Raw genomic sequence first — 15,084 nt, forward strand, 5'->3', positions numbered from 1 at the left:
CACACCTCATCACTGCATATACCTACCTTTTGTGTTGAGTGAACCCACCTCATCACTGCATATACCTAGCTGTTGTGTTCAGTGAACCCACCTCATCACTGCGTATACTTGCCTACCTTTTGTGTTGAGTGAACCCTCCTCATCACTGCATATACTTACCTAGCTGTTGTGTTCAGTGAACCCACCTCATCACTGCATATACTTACCTACCTTTTGTGTTGAGTGAACTCACCTCATCACTGCATATACTTACCTCGCTGTTGTGTTCAGTGAACCCACCTCATCACTGCATATACTTACCTACATTTTGTGTTGAGTGAACTAACCTCATCACTGTATATACCTAGCTGTTTTGTTGAGTGAACCCACCTCATCACTGCATATACCTAGCTGTTGTGGCATGTGGTGTCATCATTGTCCGCCATAACAGAATCTCGTTAAAGGATTTAAAGTGAATTCCTTTCAAATACAGCAAGCCCTCGAAAGTCCTCCTGTATTGTTATTTTTGGTCACTACCTCAGGACATGCATGCCATGCCTGCTGCTTTCCTTGGATGTGTGGTGGTAGCCATTCCTGCTCCTTTGCCCACAGCATGCCTGCTGCCTTCCTTGGATGTGTGGTGGTAGTAGCCGTTTCTTAGGCTCCCACTTCAGACCGGAATCGAACCAGGATTACCCCTGGTCAGTCACCATGGTACTGAGAAAATACCATCAAAAGTTTCACACAGTTGAATGAATGGCAGACGTGCCATCCATAACACATTCTTGGCAAATGCGTTCGAATTGGTTTGTCTTCCGCTGGGTCAAGGGTCCATCTGACCACAGATACCTGGTCTGCAAAGCACAGTCAGGGCAGGTACATTACTTATACAGCATGGGTCTCAGGCTTCCACTTCAGACCGGAATCGAACCCTGATTCCCGCCATTACCCACTGGTCACAATGGCAGACTTGCCCTCCAGAACAGATTCTCGTGAAAGGCAAGTGGTGTCATCTTTGTCCGCCATAACAGATTCTCGTTAAAGGATTTAAAGTTAATTCATTTCAAATACAGCAAGCCCTCGAAAGTCCTCCTGTATTGTTATTTTTGGTCACTACCTCGGGACGTGCATGCCATGCCTGCTGCCCTCCTTGGATGTGTGTGGTGGTAGCCGTTTCTTAGGCTCCAACTCCGGACCGGAATAGAACCAGGATTCCCCGACCGTTACCTGTGGTCACTCACAATGGCAGACTTGCCCTCCATAAAAGATTTTCGCCTCCTTGAGGAGGAGACCAACCTGGTGAACAGCAGTGAAGGCACCATCAGACTTGCCCTCCATAACAGATTCTCGTTAAAGGATTTAAAGTTAATTCATTTCAAATACAGCAGGGCCTCGAAAGTCCTCCTCCGAGTCCTGTATTGTTATTTTTGGTCACTACCTCGGGACGTGCATGCCTGCCTGCTGCCTTCCTTGGATGTGTAGTGGTAGCCGTTTCTTAGGCTCCAACTCTGGACCAGAATAGAACCAGGATTTCCCGGCCATTACCCGTGGTCACAATGGCAGACTTGCCCTCCATAATAGATTCTCGTTGCAGGTACTGAACCGCATGCAGAAAATGTACTGTAAAAAAATATAGATGTAAGCTTTAACAATGGTAGAGAAAGAACCATGGAACGTTGATAAGGCAGTCAGACATTATCTAACCTGACATCACTGAGTGAGGAAGAGCAATCTCGCCATGGTGCGCAGTAGTCCAGCACGGCCGTCACTACACAAACAGCTGTTTGCGGTGCGTTACACAGTGAGTTTGGTGTGTCAGTGTGAAGCAGTACACGAATTACACTACCTGATTGATGTATACACATGCAAGATGTTTTAAAGCACTTTAGGCCTGCTATTTAGCATTCAATGTGATTTCTGCCCATAAAACGCTGCTTTGGGTCAAATCCAGATTTTCCCCCGGGACTTTTGGCATGTATCCCACTCTGCCATACCCCCCTCCAGGTGTTAGACCCCTTGAAACATCTTTTCCATCACTTTTGTGACCAGCATAATTTTTTCTAGTTTTCCAAGTTCGCCTCCTCATTGAAGTCTATTGCGGTTCGCGAAAGTTCGCGCGAACCGAACTTTTGCGGAAGTTTGCGAACCGAAAATTGGAGGTCTGAGGGAGAGGCAGGGGGGAATTGCCAATTGAGTATATAAGGCCAGGAGCTTCAGTTGCTCACTGGCCTTGATACTAATCATTTCGCTGGTTCTTGGCCTAGCTAGCTATATGGTGGTAGCTATATTAATATATTGTGCACAACGCAATATATACAGTGGGTTGCAAAAGTATTCGGCCCCCTTGAAGTTTTCCTCATTTTGTCATATTACTGCCACAAACATGAATCAATTTTATTGGAATTCCACATGAAAGACCAACACAAAGTGGTGTACACATGAGAAGTGGAATGAAAATCATACATGATTCCAAACATTTTTTACAAATAAATAACTGCAAAGTGGTGTGTGCATAATTATTCGGCCCCCTTTGATCTGAGTGCAGTCAGTTGCCTATAGACATTGCCTGATGAGTGCTAATGACTAAATGGAGTGCACCTGTGTGTAATCTAATGTCAGTACAAATACAGCTGCTCTGTGAGGGCCTCAGAGGTTGTCTAAGAGAATATTGGGAGCAACAACACTATGAAGTCCAAAGAACACACAAGACAGGTCAGGGATCAAGTTATTGAGAAATTTAAAGCAGGCTTAGGCTACAAAAAGATTTCCAAAGCCTTGAACATTCCACGGAGCACTGTTTAAGCGATCATTCATTAATGGAAAGAGTATGGCCCAACTGTACACCTACCAAGACAAGGCCATCCACCTAAACTCACAGGCCGACCAAGGAGAGCGCTGATCAGAAATGCAGTCAAGAGGCCTATGGTGACTCTGGACGAGCCGCAGAGATCTACAGCTCAGGTGGGAGACTCTGTCCATAGGACAACTATTAGTCATGCACTGTACAAAGTTGGCCTTTATGGAAGAGTGACAAGAAGAAAGGCATTGTTAACAGAAAGCATAAGAAGTCCCGTTTGCAGTTTGCCACAAGCCATGTGGGGGACACAGCAACCATGTGGAAGAAGGTGCTCTGGTCAGATGAGACCAAAATGGAACTTTTTGGCCAAAATGCAAAACGCTATGTGTGGCGGAAAACTAACACTGCACATCACTCTGAACACACCATCCCCACTGTCAAATATGGTGGTGGCAGCATCATGCTCGGGGGGTGCATCTCTTCAGCAGGGACAGGGAAGCTGGTCAGAGTTGATGGGAAGATGAATGGAGCCAAATACAGGGCAAACTTGGAAGAAAACCTCTTGGAGACTGCAAAAGACTTGAGACTGGGGCGGAGGTTCACCTTCCAGCAGGACAATGACCCTAAACATAAAGCCAGGGCAACAATGGAATGGTTTAAAACAAAACATATCTATGTGTTAGAATGGCCCAGTCAAAGTTCAGATCTAAATCCAATCGAGAATCTGTGGCAAGATCTGAAAACTGCTGTTCACAAACGCTGTCCATCAAATCTGACTGAGCTGGAGCTGTTTTGCAGAGAAGAATGGGCAAGGATTTCAGTCTCTAGATGTGCAAAGCTGGTAGAGACATACCCTAAAAGACTGGCAGCTGTAATTGCAGCAAAAGGTGGTTCTACAAAGTATTGATTCAGGGGGCCGAATAATTACGCACACCCCACTTTGCAGTTATTTATTAGTAAAAAATGTTTGGAATCATGTATGATTTTCGTTCCACTTCTCACATGTACACCACTTTGTATTGGTCTTTCATGTGCAATTCCAATAAAATGGATGCATGTTTGTGGCAGTAATGTGACAAGATGTGGAAAACTTCAAGGGGGCCGAATACTTTTGCAACCCACTGTATATATATATATATATATATATATATATATACTCCAGTCAGTCAGTGTTATTTGATATATTTATATTGTAAATTACTCAAAAAAGTAAAGATGACCAGCACTTGCCAATTCTTAAAAAGCAGAATATTTATTCACAAAAAAGAGTGAATAAAAATAGCCATGACATCCGGACTCCCAGAATGTAACTATAGGGGACTACACTCTCCCATACCGGCCATTCTCCTAGCGAACGTTTGCTCCCTCCTGAACAAGGTGGATGAACTGCGCCTTCTGCTTGGCCACAAACTTTCGCTAAGCAGGAACACCCCAGTGCTCTGCTTCACGGAGACCTGGCTCAACAAAAACGTCCCGGACAATGCCGTACAGATGCCAGGCTATCTCCTTTTCCGTGCAGATCGGGACCAAGAACTCTCTGGGAAGTCGAGAGGTGGCGGCATATGCCTCTACATAAACTCCGACTGGTGTACCAACATAACTCCCCTCAGCAAGTTCTGCTCCCCAGATGTGGAACTCCTAGCCATCAACTGCAGGCCCAGATACTCACCTAGGGAGTTCTCCTCCTTCATTCTGATAGGGGTCTACATCCCTCCGGATTCCAACACCAGGAATGCCCTGAGATCACTGAGTGACTACATCTCGGGGTGGGAAACTGCTTTTCCGGAGGCCCTCATCATTATCTTAGGGGACCTCAATAGAGCAGATCTGCGACAGGAGCTGCCCCACTTCCGTCAGCACATCACCTGCCCCACCAGGAACCACAACACCCTGGACAAATGCTACACGGCCCTCAGAAACGCTTACAAGGCCACTCGGGGAGCTCCCCTAGGGAACTCGGACCACTGCGTGATCCACCTGATCCCCACTTACAGAAGGCAGCTCGAGATGACAAAGCCCACCACCAGATCTGTTAAAAAGTGGACCGTGGATGCAAAACTGAGGCTGCAGGCATGCCTGGAATGCACCGACTGGTCGGCCCTGGAGGCACCCACCTTGGAGGAATGGTCAGAAACTGTCCTCTCCTACATTCGCTTCTGCGAAGATGCATGCATCCCAACCAAAACCTTCAAAGTCTTCCCAAATGAAAAGCCCTGGTTCAACAGCAACCTACGACGTCTTCGGAAAATCAAGGAGGAGGCCCACAAGTCGGGCTCCCCAGAAAAGTTCAGGGAAGCCAGGAATTCCCTGAACAGAGAACTGAAAGCTGCAAAAAGGACCTACTCTAACAAGGTAGGCCTCAGCCTTCAGTCCAACAACTCGTGGGAGGTCTGGAAGGGTCTCAGGGCGGCCACGAACTTTAAGCCCCCCCTTCAACAAGCAGCCCCCAGCTCCCAACTGGCGGAGGAACTAAACGAGTTCTACTGTAGATTTGATCTCCAACCCAAGCAGCCTGTGGCCCCAGCATCCCAGCCAGTCCTGGATCCCTCGGCACCCACGATGAAAGATGCTCGGGGCCCCCTAGTGGTCAATGGCATCCCCGCTCTGACCGCAGTGCAAGAGGAGGACGTGCTACATCACCTTCGCAGACTCAATCCTAGGAAAGCCTCAGGCCCGGACGGGGTGTCCTCACTCTGCCTGAGAACCTGTGCAATCCAACTAGCTCCCATCCTCACCTCTCTCTACAACAGATCCCTATCAGAAGGGGAGGTCCCCTCCTGCTTCAAAAGGTCCACAATCATACCAGTCCCCAAAAAACCAGGGAACACGGAGCTCAACAACTTCAGACCTGTAGCTCTGACCCCCATCATCATGAAAGTATTCGAGAGGCTAGTGCTGGCCCACCTGAAGCACTCCACCAGCTCCCTCCTCGAACCACACCAGTTTGCCTACAGGGAAAACCGATCAGTAGACGATGCCATCAACGTCAGCCCGGAACACATCTCGGAACATCTTGACAGACCAGGGGCCTATGCTAGGGTCCTTTTCCTGGACTTCAGCTCGGCTTTTAACACCATCTGTCCAGACATTCTGATCGACAACCTTGCACATCTTGGGGCAGACTCCCTCCTCTGCAGATGGGTAAAGGACTTTCTCTCCAACAGAACACAACAGGTCAAGCTTGGCAGTCGCATCTCCAGCGAGAGAACCACCAACGTTGGTGCACCGCAGGGATGCGTGCTGTCTCCACTACTGTTCTCTCTGTATACTAACAACTGCACCTCGGCCTCTGACTCTGTCAAAGTTATCAAATTTGCAGACGACACCACGCTTATCGGCCTCATTGACAGAAACGGGGAGGACGCTTATCGAAACGAAGTCACGAAGATCTGCACTTGGTGCAAGGACAACAATCTCGTTCTCAATACTGCAAAGACCATGGAACTGATCTTGGACTTCCGAAAACTACACCCTGCACCCCTACCTGTGTTCATCAATGGGTCCGAGGTCTCCAGAGTTCAAAGTGTACGGTTCCTAGGCACAACCTTAACAAGCGACCTCAAATGGGGACAGAACACTACCAGAACTCAGAAGAAAGCACAGCAGCGGTTATTCTTCCTACGCCAATTGAAGAAATTCGGCATGTCACAGGAACTGCTTACCAGCTTTTACACCGCGACCATCGAATCCATCCTCTGCTGCTCCATCATCGTCTGGTATGCAGGAGCAACCGCCAAAGACAAATACAAACTCCACAGAGTGATAAATGCAGCAGAAAAGATCATCGGCGCCCACCTGCCCTCGCTAGATCTCCTCTACTCCACGAGGATGAAGACAAGGGCCTCCAAGATCTTACTCGACCCCTCCCACCCGGGAAGACGCTACTTCGAGACCCTTCCACTGGGACGCCGTTTCAGATCCATCCCCTCCAAAACCACTAGGCGCATGAACACCTTCTTCCCCCAAGCAGTCCTCCTGTTGAACTCACTGAACTCAGGACGCTCTGGCCCCCAGAGCATCCCTCTCTCACAGCAGTAAACTCTGACTAGAAACATGGACTGTCACATCTGTAAACTCTGACCTCCCAAGACTCTAATCGTTGCTCTATACGTTTGTTTGTTTTATGTTCCTGAACTGCCACTTGCTCTATACGTTTGTTGTTATATGTTCCTGAACTGCCATGCCATGTAAACCACAAGCAATTCCGGGCACACCTAGCGGTGTGCTTGGCGATAATAAAGATGATTCTGATTCTGATTCTGAGCTCTTGGTAGTAAGTATAGCTCTTAGCTGCATACAATGGCATGAGGACTTCCTCCAGAATAGGTTACCCCTCCATTGCAGCCCGATTCTAGTCACAACGGACAGTCGCCGTTTCGAACGGATAAACCGCTCTTTGTCAAGGGAAAGCATGTCACTATTGCCTGCCTAAACCCTATTCATACCCCTCCCCCTAAGCTATAGCCAATCACTACAGAGGTGGACCTGATGGGGAACTGGAAGCGAACTCCAAAACATCCAATCACATACCTGGATAGGCAAATTTGAAAAGCCGTTAACTGGGAGTGTGTAAAACGTCATGTCCACCAATCACAATCCAAAACGTCATATTCATGCGTAAAAACGGTCGCATTCGACGCGTCAAAAAACGTCGCATAATTATTACGCAAAACGCATCAGCGTCATGCATAAAAATTTACGTATCACTTACACATATGTACGCATGGATAAATTCAATGCCATCTAGTGGCCACATAAGAGAATGCACCTCAAAAATACAATACTGCTTTGCCATAAGCTTTCATCAAATACCAATAGACACATGGGTCCTAAAAATACTGGACATCCATACATACCGCCGCATTTAGGTTTCATTTGAGGGACAGCAAAGCAGAATAGAATATCCAGGTATTGTTCACCAGATGTAGAGTACTCCCATCCTATCATCCAAAAAATTAAAAAGAATTTTTAATGAAAACACTTTATAAAAAGAGGGATAGAGGGGTTAATTAAAAACTAAAATGACAAAAATAGTGAAAAAATATAGAATGGGCTGCAATGTGGCGATCAACCTTTACATTAATCAATAATGTCAGATTACAGGTAACAGGTCATATTCCCGGTTTAGACCCCGGGATGTAAAGTCCCCAATTGTCTGATCCACCATGCTTCGGCCTTGAGGAGTAATTTTAAACGCTCCCCACCTCTCCTTGGTCTATGAATCTGCTGTAATACTTGAAAATGTAATGCTGCCACCCCATGTGACCTTTCAGTAAAATGGGCAGAAACTGCCTGTTCCATTCGTTTTTTTTTAATCGCGGATTTGTGGGCAGAGATCCTATCTTTCACCCTCTGAGTGGTTTGGCCCACATACAATAGCCCACATGGGCACTTTATACAATATACTACAAATCTAGAGTTGTAGTCAATAAAAACCTTTCAGTGGGAAATTTCTTCCACTCAGAGGGTGTCGGACAGAGTCACCACCCAAAACCTTTCCGCACTGGACACAATCCCTACAGGGGAAAGTTCCCCTCCTTCTCGTGCCTACATTGTCAACTGAAGGACTCAAATCTGACCTTACTAACTTGTCCCTAAGCGAGGGTGCCCGTCTGAAGGAGAACAAAGGAGGGTCCCTAAATTCAGGAACTCTCGGAAGTCCCCCCCTCAGAATAGACCATCTTTGCTGTATAATACCCTTAACCTGATTTGAGATTGTGCTAAACCTTGAGATAAACGGGATGCTACCACTATTTTCTCTTCTCTGCATCCCACCCCTCTGGCGCCCATCCCTTACATTTAAGACCCCTTCCGGGTAACCTCTCACCCTAAATCTGTCTCTTAATTCCTCTGCCCGTAAATCACATGTAGTTGGGTCAGAAACTATTCTCTCAACTCTCAGTATTTGAGATCTAGGAATTGCACTTTTTAGAGATAATGGATGAAAGGAGTCAAAGTGTAGAGTGGAATTTCTATCCGTTAATTTTCTAAAAAGGTCGGTAACAAACCTTCCTTCCCCACACTTGACCCTGACATCCAAAAAATCAATACAGGTACTGCTGACGTGTGACGTCAACTTAATAAAAGGATACCTTCCGTGCAGGTCCAGGATAAAGGCATCAAGGCTCGAACGTGGCCCCACCCACAAAAGAAAAACATCATCAATATATCTTACCCACATCCTCGCATATGCATGAAACAATGGATGCGTATAAACGAACGCCTCCTCATATGCTTCCATAAAGAGGTTCGCATAGCATGGGGCCATGTTTGAGCCCATCGCCGTCCCACGGACCTGCTCGTAAAAGACATCAGCAAAAAGAAAATAATTCATCGTTAGCACTACCCGTATCTCTCACATGTTTCTGGACTTATTGAAGTCTCAACCTTACCCTGAAGGAGATTTCCTTATGGTCACCATGGATGTGGAGAGTTTGTACACCTCCATTCCCCACCAGGAGGGAATGGAGGTAATACAACATGTTTTTGATACCCGTTCTGATTTTAATAAACCGCAATGTGATTTCCTTATGTCTCTCCTACAGGTAGTGCTGACGATGAATAATTATTTTTTTGGTGATGTCTTTTACGAGCAGGTCCGGGGGACGGCGATGGGCTCAAACGTGGCCCCATGCTATGCAAACCTCTTTATGGAAGCATATGAGGAGGCGTTCGTTTATACGCATCCATTGTTTCATGCATATGCGAGGATGTGGGTAAGATATATTGATGATGTTTTTCTTTTGTGGGTGGGGCCACGTTCGAGCCTTGATGCCTTTATCCTGGACCTGCATGGAAGGTATCCTTTTATTAAGTTGACATCACACGTCAGCAGTACCTGTATTGATTTTTTGGATGTCAGGGTCAAGTGTGGAGAAGGAAGGTTTGTTACCGACCTTTTTAGAAAATTAACGGATAGAAATTCCACTCTACACTGACTCCTTTCATCCATTATCTCTAAAAAGTGCAATTCCTAGATCTCAAATACTGAGAGTTGAGAGAATAGTTTCTGATCCAACTACATGTGATTTACGGGTAGAGGAATTAAGAGACAGAAAGTAAGGGATGGGTGCCAGAGGGGTGGGAAGAAGGGAAGAGAAAATAGTGGTAGGATTCCGTTTATATCAAGGTTTAGCACAATCTCAGATCAGGTTAAGGGTATTATACAGCAAAGATGGTCTATTCTGAGGGAGGGACTTCCGAGGGTTCCTGAATTTAGGGACCCTCCTTTGTTCTCCTTCAGACGGGCGCCCACGCTTAGGGACAAGTTAGTAAGGTCAGATTTGGGACATTCAGTTGACAATGTAGGCACGAGAAGGAGGGGAACTTTCCCCTGTAGGGATTGTGTCCAGTGCGGAAATGTTTTGGGTGGTGACTCTGTCTGACACCCTCTGAGTGGAAGAAATTTCCAACTGAAAGGTTTTTTTGACTGCAATTCTAGATTTGTAGTATATTGTATAAAGTGCCTATGTGGGCTATTGTATGTGGGCCAAACCACTCAGAGGGTGAAAGATAGGATCTCTGCCCACAAATCCGCGATTAGAAAAAAAAGAATGGAACAGGCACTTTCTCCCCATTTTACTGAAAGGTCACATGGGGTGGCAGCATTACGTTTTCAAGTATTACAGCAGATTCATAGACCAAGGAGAGGTGGGGAGCGTTTAAAATTACTCCTCAAGGCCGAAGCATGGTGGATCAGACAATTGGGAACTTTACATCCCCGGGGTCTAAACTGGGAATATGACCTGTTACCTGTAATCTGACTTTATTGATTAATGTAAAGGTTGATCGCCACATTGCAGGCCATTCTATATTTTTTCACTATTTTTGTCATTTTGTTTTTAATTAACCCCTCTATCCCTCTTTTTATAATCAGAATCAGAATCAAGTTTATTTCGCCAAGTACAACGTAAGTTGTACCCGGAATTGGTTTTGGCACAACGGGGTCGGTGGTGGTACAATAGCAGAAAAGTACATATTAGCATACAGTAGACAGTAGATACATAATGCATACAGTATATAAAGTAAATACATACAGTAGGTCCAATGCAACACAAGTCATAGAAATAAAGCATAAATAGGATAGCAAAAGAAAGATTAACCCAGGAGAAGGACCAGGAGGGTAATCCGCTGCCGACTATGGCACTCAAAACGCTTTGCATCGATACTTTAAATCAGATTCCCCCGCAGTCTAACTCTAGGAAGGAGAAAGAGAGAGGAGAGGAAAGAAGAGAAAGAAAGTTAAGAGAAAAAAAAAATGCAGTGAAAATAGTCCCCTTAGGATTGCAGCATAACCTGGTCGGTCGGTCAATGTCCAGTTTGTGTCCTGCTGATCGGCTTTATTGCCTTGTCTGCTGTGGAGACTGATGCTTGGCATTGAAGTGGCTGAGGTCAAAGCGTGGGCCTGCACGCTGCACTCGCTGGAACTCCCATGTGGGGCTGGGTGACCTGCTCTGGATCTGTGGATTGATGGAGTTCTGCTGCTGGATCCAGGGACTGTCCCCTGGAGCAGGCTGGGTGGACTCAACCGCAGCAGCTGCAGCCGCTCAGGGTCTCGGCAGTGGGACAGATGGTGGCAGTATGGTCCAGGCAGAGGGCTCCAGGATGGTTAGCTGGGGGAGTGCGGCAGCATCCTCAGAGGCGGTAAAAGGGCACTTGCGCCTTTAACTGCAGCGTCCTCCCAGTTCCTTTGGAAGCGGCGCTATAGCTGCCCACGTGGTGCTTGGATGCAGGAGCCGGGCAGTGCTCTTCCGGTGTTTTCCCTCCTGCAGTCGGCAGTGGAACAGAGCAGAATGGTCCTCCTACAGCAGCCAGGCAGCGACGCTGACCACCCGGACGGTGGTGTCTGTCTTCCGGGTCCTCCACTGAGCGCCCGCATTAGCGCCTGATCCTCCGGCGGTGGAGCGGCCTGTGTGGGGTCCATGAGCCAGCCACGTGGGAGACGGCTGCAGCTCAGTGACGGCGGTTGTGCGCTAGGATCTGTAGCCTAGCGTGCCCAGGCTCCCCCGAACAAGGAGAGCACGGGGAACTCCTTCAACCTTCCTGCGAAGGTGAGCCACAACGGGAAGGGGGAAAAAGAGAGAGAAGGGCCGGAGCCCTGCGTGCCGTGGCAACCTACGTGGGCGCCATCTTATCTTATGAACTTTATAAAGTGTTTTCATTAAAAATTCTTTTTAATTTTTAGGATGATAGGATGGGAGTACTCCACATCTGGTGAACAATACCTGGATATTCTATTCTGCTTTGCTGTCTCTCAAATGAAACCTAAATGCGGCGGTATGTATGGATGTCCAGTATTGTTAGGACGCATGTGTCTATTGGTATTTGATGAAATCTTATGGCAAAGCAGAATTGTATTTTTGAGGTGCATTCTCTTATGTGGCCACTAGATGGCATTGAATTTATCCATTCGTACATATGTGTAAATGATGCGTAAATTTTTACGCATGACGCTGATGCGTCTTCCGTAATAATTATGGGACGTTTTTTGACGCGTCGAATGCGATCGTTTTTACGCATGAATATGACGTTTTGGATTGTGATTGGTGGACATGACGTTTTACACACTCCCAGTTAACGGCTTTTCAAATTTGCCTTTCCAGGTATGTGATTGGATGTTTTGGAGTTTGCTTCCAGTTCCCCATCAGGTCCACCTCTGTAGTGATTGGCTATAGCTTAGGGGGAGGAGTATAAATAGGGTTTAGGCAGGCAATAGTGACATGCTTTCACTTGACAAAGAGCGGTTTATCCGTTCTAAACGGCGACAGTCCGTTGTGACTAGAATCGGGCTGCAATGGAGGCGTAACCTATTCTGGAGGAAGTCCTCATGCCATCGTATGCAGCTAAGAGCTATACTTACTACCAAGAGCTATAGTTACATTCTGGGAGTCCGGATGTCATGGCTATTTTTATTCACTCTTTTTTGTGAATAAATATTCTGCTTTTTAAGAATTGGCAAGTGCTGGTCATCGTTACTTTTTTGCTTGCATCAAGTCTGTATTAGCCACACAGGCTAGACCTGGCACAGCCGTCGAAGCAAGATAGGTGTGATGTCCAAGAAGTACGAAATATTGTAAATTACTCGTAATATTCTAGTAATATATTGAAGTAACATTTGGAGTAACATCTATTGTATTATTATCTGTGTACCGACTTTTGCCTGCCTCCTGACCTTGCCTCTGTCTAGTCCCTTTGTACCTTAGCCATCTGATATCCGGTTTAGACTCAGCCTGCCTCTGACTACGTTTATTGCCTGCTCCTTATAACACAACTGACATCTGACCTGTGTATGACCCTGCTAAGTTACTGACTGTTTACGCCTTGCTACTCTGTACCTCGATATCTCTGATTTGTGTATGACTACGGACCGGTCCGGACTGCTCTTACGTACCATTGTGTTATATTGTACATTATGCTTCATGCACCAGCGTGACAATGTGGTTGAGATGTGGGGACTTTACTTCATATCTTATGGTTGTGCCCACTTTTGTCAGATTATTGGCAGAGGATTGAAAGGCTGGTTAAAGCGGTGACAGACAGAAATGCACCATATACCATTCTACCTCCTACATTATAATAACTGGTCCATGAAGCACCACAAAAGATCGGTAGTTAGACATAATCTAAACTCTATGCCGCAAAATGTTTATTGGTAGGTCACTGGTAGCAGACGTCGCTACCGGGGGTGGAGGAGTTAGTGAGGGAATTAGATGTCACCCAGCTTATGGAAGATCTTACTCATATGGCAATAAATAGGCTAGAAGTCTATGACAAGATTTGGTCATATATTGGTATTATTTTAGATGCTCAGAGGAGTTCACAACTGTTCTAAACGGTCAGTGAGTAGGGTGTTGTGGACAGGATGTTCTGGGGATGGAAGAAGTGGGAGTTGATACATACACCTTGATTTTCACCTTGTTTCACTGTCTTTACCTATTTTCAACAAAAACATATGCTATAGCTGGGGGCGCCATGTCCAGAAGAAGGGGGATAAGATGTTACATAGTTACATAGTTATTTTGGATGAAAAAAGACATACGTCCATCGAGTTGGGGTTACTTGATTTTTAAAATGTTTTTTTTTTTGCAAAATGCAGGTTCATATTTGTAATTCCTATAAAAGTGTATTGTACCATTGAGATCTTTGGTATGTTGGGATGCCAAAATGCAAGTGCAATTTCATTGCTATGCTTGGCTGTGTACATGCTACATACGTTCCCACTGAAGAATTCACAAAGTGTACTGTTTTCTTTTATTTCCTTCACAATGTATGTGGTAATGCTGTTTGTATCTCTAGATCCCTGTTCACTTAATGCTGCATGTGCTTGATGTACACTGTATTCTTTTTGCAAAACAGAGTATAAAAACAAACAAACAAAAAAAAACAAGGGGACATGAGCTGCAGATGGAGGAAAAAAGGTTTTGCAATCTATTGAGCAAAGAGTACTTTACAGTTAGAGTGGTTAAAATGTAATATTTTACCACAGGAAGTAGTTATGGAAAATTCTATATCTGCATTTAAAGGAAGCGGGGATGCTTTCCTTGCATTGATGGTAAAATTATGCTAATGTGAAAAGGAAACATGACAAATTGCAATTCAAACTTTGAATACCTTACTGATCACCATCACTAGCACTTGAGTGAGGCAATTGATTCCTAAGTAGAAATCTCTCTAGTATTTCTATATTTATTAGCAATACAGAAAAAATGGTATCAGTACATTTGCTGTTGACTAAATAACTTACTTAGCTAATACTAACAACATACCGGAACTCAACTAACCAACACAAGTGGCCGGCAGAACTCACAGTGATGTAGGCCAACTTCTTGGGCTGTATGTAGGCACTGCTGTGCTTAAGACTGGGTTCAGTGGCTCCTCTAAGGTAAATATACTTTCAATTACTGTATTTTAACATTTAATGTAGAGTTCATGGTATTTGCTAGGCCTATTTTTAACATTGAACATCTCAAGCAACCAACCAGAAAGCACATTATCTGGCATCAGCCGATCCCCATTAGAGCCAGATAAGCGAGTCTCTACTGTATCACATTACAATAATGTCTGCAGTTCTGTGCATGTGTGTCTGTGTTAAGATATGATAAGCAAGGGAAAAAAATGCTCAAACTAAAAAATACCTTTGTATCAGTTGTTTAAATAAAAACTGTGTGCGTTCTTGCAAGGCTTGCTTGTTGTTAGTAATGGGATCACCTTCATATGTGAGCTTTTGCTCTAACTCATCCAGTTTTTTCAACTGCTGTCGGACTTGCTGAAGGCTTTTGGCAATAGAAGTGAACCTGTGAGATGAAGAA

General features: G+C 45.5%; 1 protein-coding gene across 1 annotated transcript in view; it reads right to left on the bottom strand.

The window, feature by feature from the left end:
* The window catches only part of STAT1 (signal transducer and activator of transcription 1), a 1,171,385-nt gene that overhangs the window by 721,283 nt on the left and 435,018 nt on the right, over positions 1-15,084 (bottom strand). Inside the window, exon 6 of the mRNA XM_068244925.1 lies at positions 14,911-15,069. Coding sequence (XP_068101026.1) covers positions 14,911-15,069 — 159 coding nt within the window. The remainder of the gene's footprint in view (positions 1-14,910; positions 15,070-15,084) is intronic.

This window comes from Hyperolius riggenbachi, chromosome 7 (genome assembly GCF_040937935.1).
Source record: "Hyperolius riggenbachi isolate aHypRig1 chromosome 7, aHypRig1.pri, whole genome shotgun sequence".
Taxonomy (NCBI): domain Eukaryota; kingdom Metazoa; phylum Chordata; class Amphibia; order Anura; family Hyperoliidae; genus Hyperolius; species Hyperolius riggenbachi.